A 23,857-nucleotide genomic window follows, 5' to 3' on the forward strand; every position below is an offset into this window, starting at 1 on the left:
GAGTCCCTATGAGTCTAGATAGGTAGATTAAGAACTGCAAATAAATTCAATGGCTTATATGAACACATCACTAAAATACCAAACAAGCCCCCTGGGTTACCAAACCACTCCTAAGGGACATCATTTCTCTACTTAAAACAGAGATGTAACTGTGTGTGGAAAGGAACCTAGTAGCTCCATGCTATCTTAATTTTGACCTCTCTAGGGTGGAAATGAAGGAAAATTCCCCTTTGGATTGTCTTTACTACACTATACACTGAGAACTGGGTGAAAGAACCCACCAGCTCTTGATGTGGCCTTCATGACTGATGATAGCTTGCACAGACTGGTGATCCCTGTGGTCCAGAAGATAAGTCAGGAAGATCAGTAGCTCAAGGTCATCCTCTGAGAGACACCAAGTCCAAGTCAGATGTCATGAGACCCTGCCTTTAAACAAAACAGCACAAATATATACTTATAAACCAGCTGTGGGTATACATTGAACAACTGTCAAATTGCATGAAGAGAATGTGCTTTCACCTGTAACCCAGTAGAAGGGTGAGGTCAAATTCATGACCCACTGTCCTCAAAGTGGTTCAAATAAGAGCTTTAGTTCTTTTCTTCATGGAATATAGATTAATAGGTTATTGATATATCCAGACCTGCCAATTTCTACAGTGAGCTAAGCAATCATTCCAATTATAATAGCTACAAACTCTTGCCGTCCACATTAGCCAAGTTCTAGGTCTTTCCCACGGATACTTTTATTAGCACATCCTGAGGATGTCTGAGGTTATGAGGCGTATGCCTTCTAGAACTAACAGTCAGTAGAGATCAGATGTATCGTAGAAGATGGTACTTGCCTTTAGACACCCTGAGAGTTATAGCTTAAGGTTTGTGTGGGCTCTGCATGTCACTGCTAGGCTCTCTGGAACTATGACAGTGATGCTAGAGAGTGTGTGGGGGGGGTCCCCAACAGTTCCTGCTTGCTAAGGACCTCACTGTCTACTCTTAGTGGAAAACCCCCCTCTTGGTGTTATATTTGGTCACTGCATCTCAGAGCTCAGTTATCTCATTTGGTCAGTACATCCTGGAGCTCAGTATCACTTTTGGTCAGGGTGCCTTGGAGCTCCTGGAGTTCCCCATGAACCGAGCTTCACATACACCATCCTCCCCAACCTTTTCTTTAACATCTGGGTAGTATACACCTAGAACCATCCAGCCCCTTCTCAGTTTCTACACTTGGTTTGGAACATGTCACCATTCTAGACTTAGCCTCTCGTGTAGAGAAGTTCCTTGTCTAATCTTCCTTGGACCTCTGCTAATCCATTAGGATTGTTTTAATTACTCAGATTCTCTTGTAAGAAAAAGAAAAGGAGTAAATTCCAATCCCTCTGACCCAGGAAGGTACTGTAGGAATTCTTAATTACAAATTAACATGGAATGGGGAACGTGTGAAATCCTGCTCATCTGAGACCCTAAATCTCTCGGGAGGACTGATCCATTGCTCCTCAGAAAAAAAATTACCAAAGGGCTAGGCTCTCAAAAATGCAATGTTGTAAAGTCCCACCTAAAGACATTGCTTGGAATGGCATGGGGTGTCTTCCTCAATCAATCTCTATTATATACTGAGGCACAAGGTCTCCCATTTGATCTCAAAGCTTGACAAGTTCAGCCTGTCCAGCTTGTTAGCTGGCTCTTGGAATCTCCTGTCTCTACCTCCCGCATGCTGGGATTATAACTGCATTGCCGTGTCCACTCTGTTTCATTGCTGGAGATCTAAACTCGGGTCCCCACCCTTGCACAGCAAGTGCTTTACCAAATGATCCATGTCCCCAATCCCTGTGTGAAATTAGGATAATGTAAAAGTAGAGGATGAAGCTTGTGTTGTACCTAAACTATGATGTAATGATTGACCATGACTGTGGGCAAAACTGGCCTCTCTAAAACTGAAAAGTGGGTAGGGTTGAGCCTGCTGCCTTGGAGCTGTGACCTTCAGGACAAGGAAGATAAAAATGTAGCTCTGATCCTAGAAAGCTCTCAGTGGCTCCCTGCCAAGCAGAGACTAGACTTCAGACTGCTTTCTCAGCATGAAGAACCCTTTTTGAGCTAGAGAGTGCTTCCTCAGCATGATGTCCAGTGCAGCCCTTTCTTGCCTCAGTGGGGGCTGCTTCCCTGTTCCACGTCTTAGCATCTCACTGAGTCTCCTACCATATCTGTGCCCCACAGGCAAGCTTGTCTGCATTTGTCCCGAGCTCTCTTACTTATCATTAGTATCTTTATCAGTAGTGGGTGGAGAAGCTTTCTCTTGCCTTCCAAATGGGGCAGTGGAGACAAGGACTTCTTTGTCATTTGGAGTGTATTTATTGGGCAAACTGTTGACTACCTACTGTTTGTTGACTGGTGTGGAGATGAATAAGGCACCCTCTACAGCCCCAGGCTGCTCCTATTCTGGTAGGGGGAGACTAGCTTTTAACCAGAGAGACAGAAAACCTCCAGGTAAGTGTGCTGTCCGGGAGGAGTTGGTCCATGTGGCTGTAGACCCAGAGCAGCTTGGCTGGCTTCAGCATTGCAGAACACTTCAGAGGGCCGCATATCAGCAGGTTTCATGGGAAGAGTTGGCACTGAACGGTAGAGAATGAAGACAGATGGATTTGTTGTTTTAGAATGTTATTGTCCTTTCACTGAAGAGGAGGAAGAGTTTAACTTAATCCTGTTTGTTTGCTGAAGTTTGCTATGGTGCAGGGATCAGACTCAAGGTCTTGGCAATAGCGCCCGCCGCCCTCCCCCACATTTTTAACTAGGAAATAACAGTGAGCTCTTTAAATTTTTTCTGTTCTCTCAGTTCTATGACCTGTATTTTTTTTTTTTTCTTTTGAGGTGACCTCAGTCTTGCGATCCTAAGGAGTGAGTGCCTTAGGATCCATTGATTACACTGTTGCCGTGACCTTGGGGGAGCTTCACAGTTGTGTGATGATGATCTGGAAAATGAAGTTAGAAATCTCGCTTTTAGTTGGAGAAATGATTAGACTAGTGTAGTTGGTTGGGTCATTGTGGATTGCCTACTTAAACCTCAATATTTAGCTTTTTTTTTTTTTTTTCTATTTTCATCCAAAAAGAAACAAGAAAAAATATTCAATAGGATGCTTAAATTTTAAAATATATTTCAGATTACTTGTTTGAATTTTACCTAAACTGTCACATAAACTAGTCCAAAGTTATTGACTTTGGGGTATCTTTTTATGAAATGGAAGAGTCTCAGTCAGACATTTTGATGGGAAAGATGAATAAATATTATTGGTTTTGAAGTAGATAATTTTACATAAATATTAAATGGCACCCCTAGCAATAATATTATGTGAGCTTACCTTTTTTTTATAAAAGGACAATACCTGTAAGGAGAAGTATGTGGCTCTTGTCAGATTTTACACTGTAGAAAAGATTTGAAATGTGGGTCTGGTCTGAATAAGGATAATAAAATGAAACATTTATTTATTTATTTATTTTGATGTTTTCTATTTTGAGACAGGGTTTCTCTGCCTCCCAGGTGCTGGGATTAAAGGCATGCGCCACACTGTGCGTCTATTGAAGCATTTCTTGTCTACTAAGAAGCATGTTTCTTTCAGGTTATGAGAAGACAGATGATGTTTCAGAGAAGACCTCATTGGCTGATCAGGAGGAAGTAAGAACCATATTCATCAACCAGCCTCAGTTGACAAAATTCTGCAACAATCATGTCAGGTAGGATAGGCCAGGGGAAGGCTGGGGAGAATGGGATGGTTAAGCAGGATGGGTAGGGAAAAAAATGCCTGCCAGGTATGATAGCACACACCTTTCTTCCCAGCACTCTGGAGGCAGAGGCAGCTAGATCTCTGTGAGTGCATAGCCAGCCTGGTCTGTATAGTGAATTCCAGGACAGCCAGGGCTACACAGAGAAAGGGTCCCTGTTTCAAAGCGAGTGGGTGGGGTGAGTTACCAGGAGCTCTCAGTTCAGTTAGAAGGGTCTGCCATTCCAATGTTTTCTATCCATAAAAGAAATGCTGGCCCTGGTGTGACTCATGCATGGTCAAAAGTCCTGGATGTGGGAAGGAGCAGAAGGAACAAGCACCTAGACTCCAGGAGTTTTGAATAATCAACTCTACCCCTGGACAATTGTTGTCTCTCTAAACCTGTTAACTAGCAGTGTATTGTTTTTGCGTGCCAAGTTTTAACAGCTTAGGAACAATTCTTGAAATTGTCTACCGAGAACTTTTGGAGGTTTGGTTTGTTTGTTTTAGCTAGAGTCTTAAAGTATGGGTTTGGATAGTTGTACTATAGCACACGTAATACAGCATGCTTCGCGAATGTCTTCCTTGCCGCAAATGATAAGGTTTTAATTTCAACAGTCATGAAAAGATTCCACATAAGCACTAGATTCTAAGTAGCTTTGGACCAAAAGAACACCCCAAGTGCTAGCCTGCTTTTCTCCAGGGGCAGATTTACCATATTTGAGGTGTACCCATTTACAATTAGTACTTAAAACATTGCAGATCCTCTAGTAGTATCTCTGTTGCAGAGTATGGCATGCATCTTTAACTTCCCCTCTGTTTATTAACAAGAGGAAGGAAGGCCTGGATGTTTCCGAGACCAACGTGTTCCTGTCTTTATTGATTCTGGCCAGTGTGGCGTCCTCACCATGTTCCTAGCATGGCCCTAGAGACAGTACAGGTAGAAGAGCAGAAAAAGCTGTTGGCCTGGTTATCCAGGAAGCTGCTTACACTGTCTGGCTTTGCTCAAAGGCTGATATGTTTCTGTTGATGTGTTAGTGCAGTATCTTATCTAAAACTGCCCTTCTCTGCAAGCAACTCCTAGTACTGGTCAGCGTGATAACTGACCAGAGTAGACAAATGATGGTATAGAGAAACAAAGCTTATGAGTACACAAAAAGCTCGGTCTCGGCTGTTTATTATCCGGTTCCTTTCCCTCTTTCTCATTTACATTACCAATCCCTTACTATAGTTTCCAAATTTGAAACCGTGAACAGATGTTGTCATCTGATTACTCCTGTGCTGGGAACAGAACTTTGGAAACATGGGTCCTGACTGTGGAGGAGCTAAGCTTTATGCTTCTTTTTGTCTTTGCTTTCTAGTACTGCAAAATACAACGTGATCACATTCCTTCCAAGATTCCTCTACTCTCAGTTCAGAAGAGCAGCTAATTCATTCTTCCTCTTTATCGCCCTGCTCCAGGTAAAGTTGCATCTATCTTCAAACATCTGTTCAAAGCTGGTATGCAAGAAGTAGAAAAGGCTTTATTAAATCCTCCAGCAATGCCCTGAGGCTTATAGAAAGGCAGAGAGAGAGAGAGAGAGAGAGAGAGAGAGAGAGAGAGAGAGAGAGAGAGATTAGCTGGCCATAGTGCATATTCCCTACTGCTGGGGCTGCTGCATGCCCAGAGTATCTGGCCTCCTCCACCCCTCCAAGCCTTTGGGTTCATGCTTATTCAAATATTTGATATGGCCTATAAATTCAATGGCAAGAAGTGTTCGTTTTAGGTATTGAAGGGAGGAGAGACTTTCCCCCCAAATTATCCAGTTAGTTTTATTTCGGTGAAAGTATCAATACTGAATGGCTCACTATAAAAATGATCACTTCCAAAAATGACTGCTTAAGCTGGGTGGTGGTGGTGGTACATGTTTTTAATCCCAGTACTTGGGCAGCAGAGGCAGGCAGATCTCATGAGTTCAAGGCCAGCCTGGTCTACAAAGTGATTTTCAGGATAGCCAAGGCTGTTACACAGACAAACCTTGGGTGGGTGGGTGGGGGACTGGAGGGGGGACACGACCATTTAGTTAGTTTTCACAAATGTTTTAAGAAAAAAAATGCATTTTAAAAAAAGCCAACGTTCACTGTTAGCAAAGGATTTGAAAATGCAGCAAAGCATAAAGAAAAATTAAACCAATTATTCCAGCACCAGGCAGAGGTCACTGCTCTTGAAATTGGGGTCTCCCAGTCTTCTTTGTGACCACAAGCACCATTTTCTGATTTAGGTAATGAAAAGGGATAGTGAAATGAACATCATTTTGTAGTCTGATTTATCCGTATTAAATGTGTAGACATTTCTACAGCTATTTGTTGCATTTCTGCGTCATCACCTCGATGGTGATGTGTGTTATTATATGATACTTTGTCTTTTTTCCATCCTGCACTGTGTTGGCTCTCTGTACTGTGTATTTATAATCAAGCTAATGAGCTTGTTCTGCAGATACTTCACCCGGAACGAGTAAAGCCTGTGGGAAATGTTTGAGAAGGGTCTGTGACTTTGTTCTTTTGGGTTATAACCCTTCCAGGTCTCACTGTTGTTCTTGCCTTTTCTCTTATTCAGCAAATACCTGACGTGTCACCGACAGGTCGATACACAACACTGGTTCCTCTCTTATTTATTTTAGCTGTGGCAGCTATCAAAGAGATAATAGAAGATATTGTAAGTATTTAATTTTTCACATGTCAATTACTCAAACGTATATTAATTTTGTTTTCTTAAGCTATTTAATTTACATTGTAGGCCCTTTAAAATGCCCATTCAACTTAAAGATGAACAGAATTGCATTTCTTTTCCTGAAGTCAATTTCTAACAGATTTATAGTGAGAAATTCTTGGTACAGCACTCTCTTAGGTTTATAATTTATTAATAAAAGAAATACAGTAATTGGCATGAAGAAAAAAATTGGACTTGAACATTGTTTCTGATTAATTGAAACAATCTCCAAATATAAAAGAAGTTTTTAATTTGTATTTTTTATTTTTAAAGTTAAATATTGTGGTTTTTACCTTATTAGATGCCTTGATTTCTTCTCATTCTATTTTAATATTCTGAGTTTCCTCTCCATTTATCTTGTCTTATTGAAAGACAGCAGCAGCAAGTTTGCTATTTTTAGCCTTCCATGGTAGGAAAGAGGAAGTCAGTTTCCCCTCATAAAATAAATTCCCCCAGATAACTTTAGACCTTTTCCGTATTCTATTTTAACTGTCTTATCTCAAGAAGCCAATATTGTGTTTTCTATTGTGGGTTTTTGATGATTTCACTTGTCTTACAGTACTTCTTTGCATGCCTAAAATGACCTCCTGTTGGGCTTTAGAAGAATCAGGTTTGGGTCAGGGAAGATGAGGAAGTCTCACTAAATGCACAGCCCCACATCTCACAAATATTAATCTTACTTCTACAACCTTACTTCATTAATCTTATTAAAAAGAGAAAAACAGAGATTCACGTGGCCTGCTAGAATTGGAGTGATTGGGTGCTGCATCAGTGATCTCAAGGCTCTAAGTATCTAACAGCACACTCCGAGGCTACATAACTGTGTGTGTGTCTAAGACACTGTGGTCCTCTTGATTGGTGCTATCCTGGTTGGGCCCACAAGCAGGGCAATTGAAGGAATTCTCCTTCCTTAGCTTGTTCCCACTCACTCCTGTTCTTTAAGTCATAACTGGATTTGGCAGTCCCGGAGACCAGTCCTCACTGGAATTTTTACCTCTATCTTTGCCTCATGCACTCTTTTCTTTCTTTGTTAAACCTGATTTTTTTTTTTTTTTCTGGAGCACATGTGACCCATTAGGCATTGTGCTATTGGTTTGGGGATTGCTTGTTTATTTGTTTTTTACTCAATAACTTCAAGGGTTCTCCACTTAAAGCATGAAAACTGAGTCTGGAGAGATGGCTCAGTGTCTGAGGTTGTGTGCTGCTCCAGGAGAGGACCTGCGTTTGCTTCCAAGCACCAGTGTCAGGAAGCTCACAATTACATGTAACTTAAGTTTCAGAGGATCTGGTATCCTCTTCTAGACTTTGTGGGCACCTGTATTCATTCGCACACATTCACACAGACATGCAGTCATGCACATGATTTAAAATATAAATGAGTCTTTTTTAAAAAACCACATATAGATGCTCTACTAAAGAGTTTTTTAAAATACAAAACTTTTTTAAAAAGCAAGGAAGCTGAGACTTTAAGAGTTCATAGACCTTTGTCCAAGAAAGTGGTGAAATCAAAACTCCATCCCAGATTGTGCTCTCAATATGGAGAGTCACAGCAGGAATATCAGTAATATTCATTGTTCTTCTGGAGTCTGTGTACTTGTTCCCTGTTGCTTATGTTTATTTGAATGTATAGCACACCTCTAAGGTATTGCTTACTGTTAGGGTCCACAGATCACCCCACAAAAGACCACACTACTCAGGTATGCAAAGACAAGAGTGTTTATTTCTCGGGAGAAGAATTCCTGCATGCAGGGGTCAGCCACATAACAAAATGGTGATGACCCCCCAGAGAAGCTCACAGGCTTTTTTTTTTATAGACAACAAGGAGGGGGATTAGGTCATCCTAAACATGATTGGCCAAGCAAGCAGCAGCCACACAGATATGTTTCTGATTCGCTGGGGCCGTAAGTGCCAAATCATGCCTGGTATGCAATATCTTCCCCACCTGCCTCATCAGAAACTGAAACTTCACTGAAGCTCAGGCCCATGAGAGACTGGGGCCAGGAGAAGCCCACTGTGATGCCCTCTCACTCATCTTCCCAGTTTCCAAATGAGAAAGAATAGTCAGAAGAGCAAAGTCTCTTGCCCGAGGTCAACCCCCCGGGAGCCAGAGTTCAATCATGGCCGTTTGGATGGAGCCTCATGTTAGTATGTTAGCCCTCATCCTAGATGCCTCTTCCATCTTCTCTCTGGTTTTATAGCAAATCTGTAATTTCTGCCTGTGGTAACTAGACACTGTCTTTCAAGATACGCAGTAAATAAAATTGTCTTCAAGAAATACCTTTGATAGAGCATAATGCAATAACAAGATATCATTAGGAAGAAACTAATCATACAGCTCTCAGAAGATATAACTATTGCATCATGAGGCAGTAGTGATTTCACTTGACGGAGTTTACTAGAGAACTGTTATTCATAGACACTGGCTATAGGAAGGAATTCTTCAACATGTAGTGCATATTCAACGATACAATTACAAAAACTTTGAAATAATATTCCTGAGGAGAGAACATAAGAAGAAATGGTTTGGGTAGCTGGACAAAGAACTATCATGACTTATCATATTTTCACAGACTATAGGGACAACAGGAACATAAGGACCCTGCTTAGGTGCCTATCATTGCTTAGGGTATAAATTAGGATGTGTTTAATCCTTGTCATGTTGTTAATCATATTCAGTATGCCAGTGGCCTAATATATATGCCTGTTATCTATTTACTGAAAGGCTATGAGAGAGGTGGTCCCCAGAGACAGGGAGAGAGTACCCTTGTTCCATGTGGTCACTTGGGGATGCATACTGAATTAAATCTCTGCCGGGTAGAATGGTAGGGTTTGTTGTAGCATAGAAGGATGGAGGAAATAGCCATGGCACTTCTCAAGTGCTTGGGCCATCAGTGTTTACGTTGATTACAACACTGTGTGCAGGTGTTAGAACTAATGGGGTGATGAAGAGATACTGTCTTCATATCCATGAAGTATAGAACTAGATGTTTGTGAGGACTAATTATGTCTTATATCTTAGAGTTGTCTGTTAAGTTGGTATTCAGAACCATAAAAACACTCTTTTGGTGTTTTTTTAGCAGAAAAGTATTAAACATTAGTAGGTTTCATTCTTTGCAAAATGAACACTTATTCAAAGCTACGGGATGCAGATACCAATTATCTGACAAACAAGCTACTGAGTAAAAGAAGTCTGGGTGGAGCTGAACATCCAGTATAAGAACTAGGTGGGTGTTTAGTAAATAATTAATTAGCAAAGAAAGAGGGTGCTAGATAAAGTGACAGGGAAAAGAAAGTTCAAGGTGGCTTTAAGTTTCTGATTTGTAAGAACAAGTATACGTGAGCTCATGGTTCCGTGTCTTGGCTAAGGTAACAGATTACAGCATGGACACAGTATAGCCCCTTTGAAGCAGAGAGATACAGATAGAGACAGAGAGCGCGTGCGTGTGCGCGGGTTGGGGGGTGGTGGTGGGATATGTGAGGGATGGGATCCTTATACTGTGAGGATGTAGACAGGCCCAGTGACGGGGGCTTGGTGTGAAGGAGTTGAGCTAAGTAAAGGATGTAGGAGTGAGAAAGGGCTGGAACAAAACCTTGATCACCCTCATCTCTGAAGAAGAGACCAAGTGCACGCTGGAAACAATGCCCAGGAGAACAGGGTTTCCCGGTCAAGGAGTCTGAGGGCATCACTTTCTCAAGACACATTATAGGACCTCGCCAAGACAGCTTCCTTTCCTCTAAGTGGAATTTAACTTGCCATTTCAGTCTTGTCAGGGGAATTAAATTTTTTAAAAAATCAGCATTGTACACTTAAGTGTCCTAAAATTCATAACACTGTTCATATGATACCATTTATTGGTGAATTTTCTATCCAAAATGGAAAATAATAAACATCTCACCACCTCTCAGTGATATTGAATGAATTTTGATAATAAGACAGTAGCATTTGAAATCAGAGAGTGACTTTATTTGTGAGCTCTTAGTTTTAGAAGGAATAATGGTATCTTCATCATACAAACGTAAACTCATTGTATTTGGAAAGTTAGAAGCTGGACACTGACCTAATTTATTAGGTGGGGGTGGTTGGGGACAGAGAGGCTCTGATGTAAGAATTTTTTGTAGGTGGAAACTAATGTCCAAGGCCACTTTAGTTTCAAGTTTCATTTCTTGTTTGATACGAAATGCTTCATTAATTAGCTTATATCTCCATCATTTACCATTGTCTCTCATAGATGTGTCTGGGGGAAGCATTTGTATACCTTTTACTATCTAAATTTACCTTGGACTTAGAAATTCTTGGACCAAACTTACTTTGGATCACTTTCAAATTTTCTTGTAATCTTTATTAAGAAAGAAACAGCAACAGAAAATTATTTGGAACTTTACAATTGTATTTTTCTGTTGTTAACATAAATACAAAAAGATTTAAATTTTTTATTTCAAATACTCCTCTAGCAAATTATACTTTCTTTTGGAAGCAATGATATTCCCATGAGATGGCTTCACCATTACACATTTATTGTGGGTAGTTTGCACTGAGAAAGACTTGCGGTGTAGATACGTAAGAATTATGTTTCCTCACAGCGGGACTTCAGTGCTGTTTGTAGGTTGCACAGTTCAGTTCATACTTTGATGCCCTGAGTCTACACTGTCAGCTCTTACTCCACCGTCTCCAATACAGTGGTGGCTCCGAGGAGGGCTGACTTCACACGTTTCTCTTGGAAAACTTTTTTCACTAAGCTTCTTCAAATGGAAAACTTAAGACTCTTGTGGCATTTGTTCTTAGTTCTCACATGTAAGTGCAAGCTTTGGCTTTCTAAGATAGGATCTTTGAGCAAAGGATTCGTTACACTCAACACTTTGCTGCCTTGTTGCCTGAGTCTGGGTGTTTAGACAGAAGCTGCAGGAGAGCCGCAGTTGAACTACAGAGGACATAGTGGTCCCGAGAGTGGCTGCTGGCCATGAGCTTCTCACCTTTCCTCTGGCCTTCTGTTTCTTTTTCTTCCTCTTCTAAAATCTTGGTTTATGTGACTCTTCACCCTCACCTGCCTCAACTTAAAAATCGCCTGCTCACCGTTTAATTTCACGGGTGCTTCGGGGAGGAAGAAGAATAGGATCTATTACTCGGTGGCATCTGGTGGCACATGGGGGTCCTGTGGAGCAGTGAAGACAAGAACTTGGATTAAAAGGGATGGATGTGCTTGTTTCTAGTTGTTGAAAGACATCAGCCCGTCTTCAAATTATGGAGGATGTATGCAGATAATGAGTTTCACAAAAAGCTGAAAATACTTCAATCCCATTATTAAATGGTAGTTATTATAGATAATTCTCTTGGGTAGTCTTCTCTGTGAGTTATTTAAGCAATAGACTAAATCAGACTTTGGCTTCATTTTTTTTTCTGGTAACACTAAAATATTGTTCTACCTATTTGCTATTTAAGAACTTTCTGGGGATCCCAAGCCTGTGCTGCCAGGGAGGAGCACTGTATGATGAAGCTGTGAGTGGTCTAACACCCCCCCACCCACCACCCACCACCCACCCCCTTCAATGAGTGTAGAAAGAGAAAAACCTGGAGAACATAAGTGAAGTGGCCTTTGTTGGTCGTGAATACCTTTTTATGCTACCAAACTCGTTCATTTTTTCACTGAGGTTTTGTTTTGTTTTGTTCTGAACTTTAGAAACGACACAAAGCTGATAATGCTGTGAACAAGAAACAGACACAAGGTAAGACCTCTATGTCTTTTTTCTTGTGTTTACCATCTGTTCTCACTGTCATAACCTCAAACTCATTACTTACATATGATTCAGTTGAGAATACTGTATTTATATTGTATTGAAATACTTTCTGTCCCAGATAAGATTCCTTCTTACTTTATTAGCAATTATTAGCACAGCACTTAAAACCACAGGAATGAAATTTTTTAAAAAAGTCACATTTTAATATATTTAGGTGCTTCCTAGCTATATGCTTCTGAATATATCGTTTAAACGGTCTACAGCATTTTCACAGTGTTAAAAACTATAAAATGCCTTGACTTTATTTGTGAACAGTGTTGGCTGTAGAAAGAAATAATAGAAAATTATCTGAAATTTTGTTACTGGTTTGAAAATCACTCTGAGTTATTCCACACGGGCAGATGAAATTAGCCGTCGAAATAAAAGCCCATGGTTAAAACCAGGCCAGCTTCTGAATGTGCATAGTGTTTTCACAAGGCCTTTAGACCAAACCAAAATGACCTTCAACAAAGGCAAAAAAGACCCTGTCTCTCATGTTTTTAAGAAGTCCCTAGAACTTAAAAGCAGACATCTTATGCTATTCCTGAGCTTGCTTCCACGGAGAGACTCCTTTCTCTCTCTCTGCAGTTCTCTGGTGAAGGGAATCGGGTATATTCCAGCATCAGCTAGCCGTTAAACAGTATTTACTTCTGCTCCTATGGGGAAGCCTTGTGGCAGGAGTTCTCAACCTGTGGGTCGCAACCCCTCTGGGGGGCTGTTTATCAGATAACATTACCATTCATAACAGTAACAAAATTGCAGTCATGAAGTAACAATGAAACAATTTTATGGTTGGGAGTCACCACACCATGAGTAACTATATTAAAGGGTCACAGCATTAGGAAGGTTGATAACCACTGCCCTATGGGAATTCATTCCCAGCTTCTCATCACTTCCTACCAAAGGCTTCATCTGCTACATATTTTATATAGTTGAGGAGGGTGTATTTATTAGCCTAAAATATTTAGAGTATCTACTGAAATATAAGAGAAGGTCAAATGAGAATTTGAGCTTTGAAGAGCTTGCAGCCTATTTGTCAGGCTAAGTACATGTGAAAAAAGAGCATGCGTAGTACAATATTAGAGATTTGGGTAGAAGATGAAGGATTGGGCTATGCGGCCTCAGTGACCCATTAGATTGTTGTGGCAAATAGTGGTTTCCGTGTCCAATGCCATTGAAACCCAAAAAGAAAGAAAATCCTGGGCTAGATCTGGGATTTGGGGGTGACTGTGGATGAGCGGAGAGATGTAGGGATGATGTTTTGCCTGTGAGTTGAGTGGGAAAGGGGAAGAGAAGACAGTCTGAGAAGGAAGAAAGACAGCTGCTGGGTTGCTGGACTGAGCTATTATTAGAGTATCAGGTGTCCAAAGAAGATCCACAGCCGAGGAAAACAGACACATGATTTATAGGATGGGCTCGTCATATTTTATGAGACCTCAAATGCCAGGCAAAGGAGACTCCAACTTTCCTTGTGTGTTCTCAGTAGCTATGGCTAAGATTTATGAGTGAAGAAAGAAGCCGAGCGAACATGTAGGGTCAGGATGGAGAGCAGAAAGGACCACAGGAGAGGGACACAAAGCTGCTCCAGGAGTTTCACTGCAAAGGGCAATCCCAAGATGGAAGGGGGATATCTAATGTTTGGGGTGCTGGTGACAATGTGCAGCTCTTACCTTTGTGATCACGTCGTGTAGAATAGTTAGGGGACGCTTTTGGAGCACAACTATGCAAGTACTTTTCGCCCCTTTGCATCGAAACTGTAGTCTTTTGCAAGCTTTGAAGGACCGCTGTCATAATGGTATGACTTTTGGTCAGCATACCTTCTGCCTGAGGGACGCTGATTTCTTACATCCCCACTTCCCAAAATGTTCCCTTTGGGAAGAACATTCTTTGTGGATTCTCCCTGCATCCTCCCATCCTCTGTATGGGGTTGCAGGATTATGTCTCCATCTTCCCCACTAAGTATAAATGAGAATCACTTAGAAAATGAAATATAAGGAGTTGGCTACAGAAACCAGGTTAGTCAGCAGAATACTTGGAAATCTTGTATCCAAGAAATGAAGTTCATGCTTGAAGTTGTTTCCTGGGTGATTGGCTAACCTCTGCCTGGTTTGGAGCACTGCTACTCCTGGCTTGGCAGATGATGGGATATAACAAAACTGTTTGAACAGGATGCTGTCTGCTGTCAGATAACTCAAATTACTTAATATGAGAGCCATCTGCTGTCATTAGAGCTGAGTGAAATTCGATTTGCTTTCCTGAACCAAGGCAGTGGTCGGTGTGTGGGATGGGGAGGAGGATATTTATGACAGGTAATTAATTTTGACAGAGATTTAAAAAGTATTAAGCTTAGATTTTCTAAATGTTTGCCAAGACGGCATAATGCATGAGAGGATGCCTTTTACTCCAATGCCAATTCACTCTTGGGTATTCCTACTCAAAGGAATGTTCTCTCGGATTTTGTGTTAAGACACTAGAAAGCCTCCCCAACTCTGCCATTCTAGTCATCCCTAGAGACTTCAGAAACAAAAACATCATCATTTATTTCCAACATCTTTAGCCACTTGGCTATGGATTGGTGCCTGTCTGTCACCTCATTTTTACCAACTAAATTATGGACCTTGGCTCCAACTCAGAACTTTACAACTAGGCTTTACATTTAAGTTTGTCCTCAATATTTTTTGGAGAAATGCCACTTTTTGCCTTAGAGATCCATATGTTGGTTAAGCAGATGGCTTAGTGATCTGGCTAATGTAAGTTATATATTATTTTCCAAGAACTTAGTTGCAGAGAAGGGGCAGGGCATATATTGATGCTAACAGATCCAGGTACACATGAGTTCAGGTGAGCTTTGTGGCCCATCCTCGCCAAACAGTGGTGGCTGCGTTTCTTTGTATCTGTGTGCTGCTGTGGCAGTGATTTGTACAGAGGAGATGGGGGCACTGCAGAGGACAGACCCATCTCCTGCTTGCCTCTACATTTCCAGTAGCTTCCAGCCTAGGGTCCTGTTTCAGCAGGCGCTGTACTCACTCGCCTCTGGATTTGTGTGTGCGCGTGTGCATGCATGTGTGCGAGTGTGTGTGTGTGTGTGTGTGTGTGTGTCCATTCTCTAGAAGAATACTTGACTATAGATAACAAAGGGAGAGCAGAGAGACTGGGAGTGCAAGGGGCTTTCTTGAGAATTTGTGATCTGGGGTGAGAATAAGATGAAAAGCAGTAAATTTTATATATTTATACACACACACATACACATGTACAAACATACATACGTACATATCTCTATCACTGTTCTGGTACTGTATCGGCATGGACCAAATATTAACATAGTGGGAGCTCTCACACATCCTTAACTTCGCTGTCAGGCATTTCATCAGCAGCATTGCCCTAGCTTTACTTCCCATGAACACAGTACCCATTTATCACTTTCAAAGCCCATGGTCATACTTGACTGCCTCGGTTTTCCTTACGTCTAAATTCACCTCTACTTCCTCTGATTTCTTCTTCTTTCAGCCTCAGTTTTCCCTGCACACACACACAAGCACACACACACACACACACACACACACACACACACACACACACAGTCTCTCCCTGTCTTCCTGAACTGGGTTGTTTTCGCCAAGCTTACCTCTGTAGTCTATATACTTGTCATTGTTACTGTGATATGTTCATTGAATCCAATCCCCACGTGAATTTATTGTGCTGGTTCTGCTCATTCGCTCTTTAAATTGTAAAACTGTCCTTCCATTTTCTATGGGATGCTGTGAGAATTTCAAGTAAAATGAGTGCCTTATGTACAATCATGGCATGGAGGACTGGGGGAAGATGGAGCTTGGATACAGACTAAAGCAGTTGGGGTAATTTATAAGTTCCTAATGAATAGACGTGCTGTTTTAAAACCCCAGGTTTGGACATACTCCTTAATAAAGGATGCTGTGTATATGTCCAGCAAGCGAAGTGTGGGAAACAGAGCCACCTGCTGACCACCTGGCTTGGTTCTGTCATTGGATGGAAGCCAATGTTACTAGAGTTAGTTTTCAGAATACCTTCTCTTACTATGGTAGTAGGTATGTTGTAGAAAATATGTCTCTGTTTGATGAACTTTCTCTGCAATTTAACTTTGTAGAAAAGGCAACATGAAATCCTTGTAATGTTGGCACACTGGCTTTTTAAAGATTTATTTTATTGTATATATATGAATGTGTTGCCCGTTTGTGAGTATGTGCACCATGTGTGTGCCTGGTGTCTGTGGAGGTCAGAAGAGGGCATTTGATTCCCTGGAACTGAAGTTGGGATGGTTATAGACCACCAACCCAGATCCTTCCAAGAGCAACAAGTACTCTCAACTGATGAGCCGTTTCTCCGGCCCCTCTAGCTTAGGCACACTGTAAACATCACAGACTAACTGACCCCCACCTAAAATTTCCTCCTTAGTGTGTGCTACCTGGTCTTTTCTGGCGCATTGTCAAGAGCGCTAGCAAGGTCCTGGGGTGCCTGCAGTTGGTAGTTGCTTACCTCCTGCTGGAAACAACTTGACTTTTAAAGTGCTCTCCAGAGAAGGCATTGAGGTGTTTGTTGTTTGGGTAATTCAATCTGAAGTGACCCACTAACAGGGCAGAGTCCATCTGCTTCAGTTCACTTCAGGGCTGGACTTAAAATAGCACCGATTCACTGGCCTGTTGAAAAGCGGAGCAGTACCTTCTGTCTCACTGCGGCCTCCCCACATATGACCCATCCCGTGAGCCTGAACATGCATCTTGCCATGTAGACATCAGCTTCTCTGTATACAGTTCTTAGATGGTACTCTGTCCTGCGGCTGAAAGTGATGCCTGTGGATAGCCTGAATAACTTCAGACAGCTCGAAGATTGGTAATATCTTCCGATCATCTTGAATGTCTTAGGAGAGTGTAAACGGAGCCCATTGGAAGTCCTCCACTAGAACTCTGGGTAGGGAGGTGGTATTTATTCGTGTAGAAATGCAGCCCGGATTGTGTTTCATGTCTCCCATAAATCAAAAATGTACACAGAGAAACAAAACCCACTGAGGAAATTTAGGAGCACAGTTCAATCGTGAGGGGTCTGATTTCAGAGTTGCTATTTTCCTTGCTCTTGGCGTTCCTTCCTGTATGTGCAGACCCCCCCCAACTTGTCTTTCTTTTCTTCCTTCCTTCTTTCCTTTTTCTTTCTTTCTTTCTTCCTTCCTTCCTTTCCTTCCTTCCTTTTTCTGTCTTTCTTTCCTTCTTTCTTCCTTCCTTCCTTCCTTCCTTCCTTCCTTCCTTCCTTTCTTCTTTCCTTTTTCTTTCTCTCTTTCTTTCTTCCTTCCTTTCTTCCTTCCCTTACTTAAAAAAAAAAAAAAAAACCCACAGCATTACACTGGTAGGCACATCTGGCCACCTGTCTTAGACAAACACAAAGGAATTGCATGTCCAGATTTCCTGGGGAAAACAGGTGTGGTTCAAATAAAGGATATTTATTATTTCCCTCTAGTTGATCTGTATTGAGCCCCTCCCCTGTGTTAAGACCTACTCTAAAATACAATAGCAGTCTTCATTCCTGCCCCACAGGACAGTATAGTAAGGGAGGAAAGAGAAAATGAAGGTGGATATACAAGCCAGAGAGAGTTTTGAGGGCCAAATGAGAGAAGTGGGGTTCATAAATGGGGTTTGGGAGGTTCACAGTGGATGAGTGTTAGAGTGCTGAGCAGAGAGAGAGCTTAGGATGCTAGCTGAGGCTGGAGGGCTACCATGGGCAGCTCTGTGGATTGTGGGCGGATGCGAGATAACGGCCTGGAAAGAGCAAATGGTCCATTTTGACAATGGCAGAGATGCATGTTGGGGGAGCAACAACAGCATGGACGGGGTCAAGTTGGGTTCATGCTTAAGAGGCTTTTGCAAACCTTGGTAAGAAGTTTGATAGGTATTGTTGAAGAGCATGAATATATTGTCAGTATGACTTTAAAAGACACTGACAGCTGTCGAGGGCAAGGCAAGGTACAGACGGTCTTGGTTTTTTATTGATTAGGGATGGGAGCAAGGGTGGCAGTTAGGAGGACATAAGGAAAACAAGGTGGTGTGATTCACCTTGGGCTGGAGGTGGGAGAGGAAACCCTGGCAACGTCTAGTGCTGACTTTAACGACAGCCAGGCCAGAGACAGCCAGCCCACCCAGCATCTCAGAAGGAGCAGGGCTTCACAGCTCCGAACTAAATCTATCTCAGTTTTCAACCGGACAGTAGTTGAGGGTCTTTGACAACGAAAGCCAAGGAATTGAGCTGTGATTGGCTGGTGAGGCCAGGTAAGGAGAGTTTTCTTGGAAGAAATTTCTCAGTGCAGTGAAGGAAACCGTGAATGGGGTATTAGGAATAAGAGATTGCTGGCCTGTGCTCTTGGCCCATCACTTCTCAGAACATTTGCTCTGAAAGTGTCTCAGGTTGGATTGTGCCTCTGAATCCCTCAGAGGGCTCTTTAAATGCTGATTCCTAGAATTGCCTAGAGTTCCTGGACACCTGGCATGGGATCCCAGAATTTCTCTTTCAAGATATTTTCAGAGCTACTGGGGATACTGGTGAGGGGACATACTTCTGGGTCCACTTTAAAATATTTCAGCTGAGTTTACAGAAATGCTTCCAGCCACCTTGATGCCAGTGTGAACCATCTATTCAAAAGGCATCAACTGAGGAAGTGCCCTTTGTCCTTCCTGTCACTAGAAGAAAACGTTCTGAGCACAAAGGTAGTGACTTAATTTTTTTTTTTTTAGGCAACTTTACACAAAACACTTACGTGTTATATCATTCTAGGCACAATGATGCTTCTGCCTTAGATGCTTCTGTCCTTAGAGTGTGTTAGGTGAGTGGATGGTGCTTCCATATGAGTGTATTGGATTCTTTTATTTACTACGGTCTAGAGTCTTGGCTGCACACTTGACCTTCACCATACCTAAAACAGGCTTACTTCCAGAGAGGAAATAAAACACACTTACCTTTCCAGTGTGTGTGTGTGTGTGTGTGTGTGTGTGTGTGTGTGTGTGTGTGTGTGTGTGTTTTCTACTTCACTCTCTGTGATACAGTTTAGAAAGATCTGCTTCTCTCCACCTACCTTAGGAAGTGATTGACTGCCCAGGGCAGGGTGGCCAGTGACTTCCAGAGACATCCCTAGTGACACATCTCTTTAATTGAGAAGGTGGGTGGCATCCTCTCTCTTGGAAGCTGTGAGCACGTAAAAGTGCCAGGCTGCAATGCTTTTTGTCTGACTCCTCCTCCAGGCCTTGGATGAGCAAGGGCCCAGGTACTCTAACAGAATGTTTACCTTTCACAGAAGAAAAACCCACTGTAACAGAGCTGCCGGCCACTATAGCGCTAGGTAAAAGCAGGCTCCTCTGAAGTGTTTGTTTAACATCTGAGCCCTCCTGTGTGCATGCTGTCACACTAATTAGGTTGTGTGGAAACTGTAGCAGGTGTGTTTGGATGGCACAAGAGAGAGGTGGAGGAGTCTCATGTCTCAGAATGAGCTGTCAAAGCACCTAGCAGCCGTCCAGGATTCCTTCCTCCCTCAGGCTCACACTCCTTCGTAATCTCCAAGGGAGGCAGAGTGGGAGTGTGGGAGTGCTGTTACCTTTGGTCCAACAAAACTAGAGCCTTGGCAAAGGGCCCCGCAGTATTTCCTGCTTGGAAGGAGGTAGAGGAGGCTGCCGATGAAAGATAACTAAGTTCCCGGCTCCCGTGCCAGCACACGGCATGTGATGGTGCTTGTTTTAATTGTTCTAAGGGTTACATGGTAGGAACCAAAAGAAAGACAGCAGTGAACTATGACTGACAGGTGTCCTTGGCTGGTGCTCAAGCCTTGATTTCCTTAAACACTTCCATGTCGTGGCTGATAGTTTTTAACTTCATATTCTGTACTGTTCTCAGAGCTGAAGATCTGTGTAGCAGCAGGCTGTGTGTTTCATTTCTGTCCTTCATATGTCGGGGGCAGAAGAGATGGGAGGAAGGGTGGGGGAAATGTCCTCATGTCTGTCTGGTCTCCTAGGACTGGAGACCCATGGAACTAGTGTTGAAGAGCAGGGTCCTGCTGCAAATTCAGGACATACTGTTTGGGTAGGCCCCTAACCTAGCACTGAGACTTAACGGTAATAGACGAACTGATTAATCCAAGCCCCTGCAGACTCTGGAATAAACAAGTGTTTACCACACTGACACCGTTGAAGTGGTTTATGCCTTCTCAGGGTCATGGTCAGTGCAATGAAACTTCACTGGTTGCTGGTGAGTGTGAACTGCCCTGGGTGCCTGAGGCTGAAGTCTGGCTGTGTTGGATAAACAGTAGAAACAGACTAACTACATGGGAGTCAGCAGTGCACCCCATGGGCCTTGCTCCTGTAGGATACACTCGTGCAGATGTAGTTCAGTGTTGCCTGGCCGTGACATAGACGAAGAGGAAGCCAGAATTTCATTTCAGGGGAGTTGTCGACTGTGTTGTGATAGTGTATTGTCTCGGGAGCACCTGGCAGTGTGAGTCTGAGCCTTGACCTAGATCATGGCAGGATGGACTAATGATTGGCATGCGCTAGTTACCATTGGAACCTCCTATTCCCTGTACTGTAGAGCAGCTTGAGAAATGGTGCTTGGGAAATCGTTCACTAGGGAAAGGTATGCACTGACTTCTGTGTTTTCAAGGTGAAATTAGTAGATAGGACTTTTTTTTTTTTAAATGTATCAGTTGAAGGCTGTATAGAGACTGACAACTTACCTCATTTAACCAGTTGTGGTCTGACTTGATCAACTAGTGAATGTAAACTGTGGAAACTTCTACCCAGGCTTCCCTGGAACCAAGGTTTTTGTATCTATCAAGGAAGTTCAAAACCCATGTTTTAGTACAATGACAGGTACTCTGGGAAGCTGTGCCTAGGCATCTCTGAGGCTCCTGGTACTTTCCTGGCCTTCCCTTTTGTATAGCAGCACATCCTCTCCCACAATTAGAGACCTGTGTGAGCATGGTCTATGTGGATTGAACTCAGGTGCTTGAGTTTTGTGGTGAGTCCCTTACCCACTGAACCATCTTATTGGCCCTCTGCTTTGCTCCCTAAACTATTGCCATTCACACAGCCATACTATGCAGTATTGGTCAAAAGCCAGTTGGCTCTGTGTTTTAACCTTAATATCCTTATCAAGTGTAAAATCTAGTTGTGGAGAAATTTGTATTTTTTTATTTTTTTATGAAAGCAAGTATGTCTTCAGGTTCGAAGGCACATGAGTGTAGTGCTGAGGTGAGGAGAAACTGCCTTGGTGAATCTGTTCATCTTGCTACAAGTTGATTTCTAATTAGTGAAATCTGTCACTGATAGCCAAACATGGTGGTTCATGACCAATCCCAGTACTTCGGAGGTAGAGGCAAAAGGATGAAACGTTTAAGGCCAGCTCCCGCTTGTAACAACTTCAAGTTTAGCCTACCCTACATGAAATTCTGTCTGTAAAAACAACAACAACTGAGGCTGGGCAAGGTGGCACCTGCATTTAATCCCAGAAGTCTGGAAGCAAAGCCAGCAGATCTGAGTTCAAGGTCAGCCTGGTCTACATAGCAAGTTTCAGCTCAGCCCAGGTTGTATCGTGAGTGAGACCCTGTCTCCAAAAGAAAAAAGGGAGGATGGTTCAGTGGGTAAGGTGCTTACCACCAAACCTGAGTACTGAGTTCAATACACAGGGCAGGCATGGTGGAAAGAGAGAGCCAACTCTCATAAGTTGTCCCCCGATCTCCACACAAGTGCCATGACACAGGTACACATACACATAAAAGTTAATGTAATAATTAAAAAAAAAATACAGAGGGAGGAGAGTGGGGGATAAAGTGTCATTGGCTAGCACCATATTTTTAGCTTTCTTAGGTGTGTAAATTTTTGCAGTCATCTATACCGTATTTTCTAATTACCTCTTCAGTAGTAAACCCACAGGAAACATTGGTGTGGAGAGAATGTAACATTGCTGCCATTGGGTGGAAGCAGAGATCCCAGTGAGATCAGTTGTTGAAAGTGATGGTTAAAGCAAGGTTGGAAGGAAGTGAGCAGGCTCAGGGCAGGAGTCGGGCAGCAGACCTGGAAGACCACGCTAGAAGCCTGTTGGACACTTGTTCTGCTGAACCAGAAGAGTGGGCCGGGGCTATTTTCACACGTGAAGCAGCAGACATATGCTCAAGTGGCACCCATTCAAGCACACTGGCTCAGGGGGCAGAACTGGAGGGTTGGCCTCGTGCTGACATCAGAGGACGGAGTGTGTTACTTCATCTCCTGTTACATAACACTTTCAAATGCATGCCGTGGGAATCTTTTTAGCAACTTACAAAACTGAGAAATCTATTTTAAGCAAGTAGCTCATTGCATATTTGTGTGGCTATTTTTATTCAGTTTATCACTTGCCTGCCAAAATCATCCCCATCTTAAAGTGGGCAACCCTGGGGCCTCAGATGATCCAGGGAGATTGTGCACCCACCACACCACATTTTCAGAACTCCCTAAAGAAACCCAGGCACTTGAGTGAGTGGCCAGCCCCTGCTGTCCTGTTCTTTGAGCCTGGCAACCGCTAATCTGCATTCTGTCTCCATGGATTTGTCTATTCTAGGTACTTTATATAAGTGTGATCATACAGTCTGTGGCCCTGTTTACCTGCTGTCTTTCACATGGCATGTCTTTAGGGCCCATCCACATCATCTTAGCTATCCATTCCTTTCTGTGACATGTAGCATACTATTAAACGGATAGTCCATGTTGTGCTCATCTGGACAGCAGTTGATGCACTTCTAGGTGATTTCTACTTTGGGGTCAATATAAAAATAATGCCGCAGAGAACTCTCATGCACAAGCTGTCTGTGAAATAACTTTCTTCTCTCAGGGCTACATACCCAGGAGTGGGATTTCAGGGTCCAGTGGTAATTATGTGTTTAACTTTTTGAGAAACAGCTAAAGTAGTTTCCTGTGCAACTGTATATTAAATGGTCTGTGCATCTTATTTTTAATATGACGTTTACTAGGGAGTGGGGTTCTATCATCAATACATCTGTGTAACTACTGTTCTGACTTCTTCTGATCCCAAAGACAAGGGAACACCAGTGACCGCAGCATTCCATCCAGCAAGTACTTAGCAGGTACTTTCATGTGGCAGTGTTGTAACCCTGGACATACTAGAGTGAGCAGAATAGAGGGGGTTACCACTTTGATGGCTCTTACCTTCTGGGGAGGAAACAGCCCCTCCCCAACTACATATCTCAGTAAGACTGGGATCTGTGCTCTAAAGGAAACGGAGCTTATTTAGTCTTGGGATAGTGATAAAGGACCAAGTATCCACAGAAGTTCCCTGAGAACGTTGTATGAAAGCTGGGATGAAGACAGGGAGGTTAACCTGATGGGGATGGAGGAGTGCTCCAGTCACAGAGTCATGCACAAAGGAGCCAGGAAAGAGCACGGTGCTTTGACTGCAGAGAGCACAGGGAGGGTGTGAAGGGAAGGGCAAGAAGTGAAGATGGGAAGCCAACAGCAGCTATGTCATAAAAGGTCTCTTATGGAGACGAGGCAGATGGGCTCTGTTGGTAAGATTTCTGTCATACAAGCACGAG

General features: G+C 42.7%; 1 protein-coding gene across 7 annotated transcripts in view; it reads left to right on the forward strand.

Moving 5' to 3' along the window:
- Nucleotides 1-23,857, forward strand: part of Atp8a1 (ATPase phospholipid transporting 8A1) — a 224,799-nt gene that overhangs the window by 29,513 nt on the left and 171,429 nt on the right. For 4 of the 7 annotated variants that reach the window (XM_036201197.1, XM_036201201.1, XM_036201196.1 and 1 more), the window contains exons 1-5: nucleotides 2,212-2,478; nucleotides 3,606-3,720; nucleotides 5,108-5,207; nucleotides 6,343-6,441; nucleotides 12,171-12,216. In XM_036201197.1, coding sequence (XP_036057090.1) covers nucleotides 2,391-2,478; nucleotides 3,606-3,720; nucleotides 5,108-5,207; nucleotides 6,343-6,441; nucleotides 12,171-12,216 — 448 coding nt within the window. In that variant the 5' untranslated portion in view covers nucleotides 2,212-2,390. Of the gene's footprint in view, nucleotides 1-2,211; nucleotides 2,479-3,605; nucleotides 3,721-5,107; nucleotides 5,208-6,342; nucleotides 6,442-12,170; nucleotides 12,217-23,857 lie in introns of those variants that run through there. The other 3 variants (XM_036201199.1, XM_036201202.1, XM_036201198.1) reach the window with 1 other exon arrangement.

The sequence above is a fragment of the Onychomys torridus genome, chromosome 10 (genome assembly GCF_903995425.1).
Source record: "Onychomys torridus chromosome 10, mOncTor1.1, whole genome shotgun sequence".
NCBI lineage: Eukaryota > Metazoa > Chordata > Mammalia > Rodentia > Cricetidae > Onychomys > Onychomys torridus.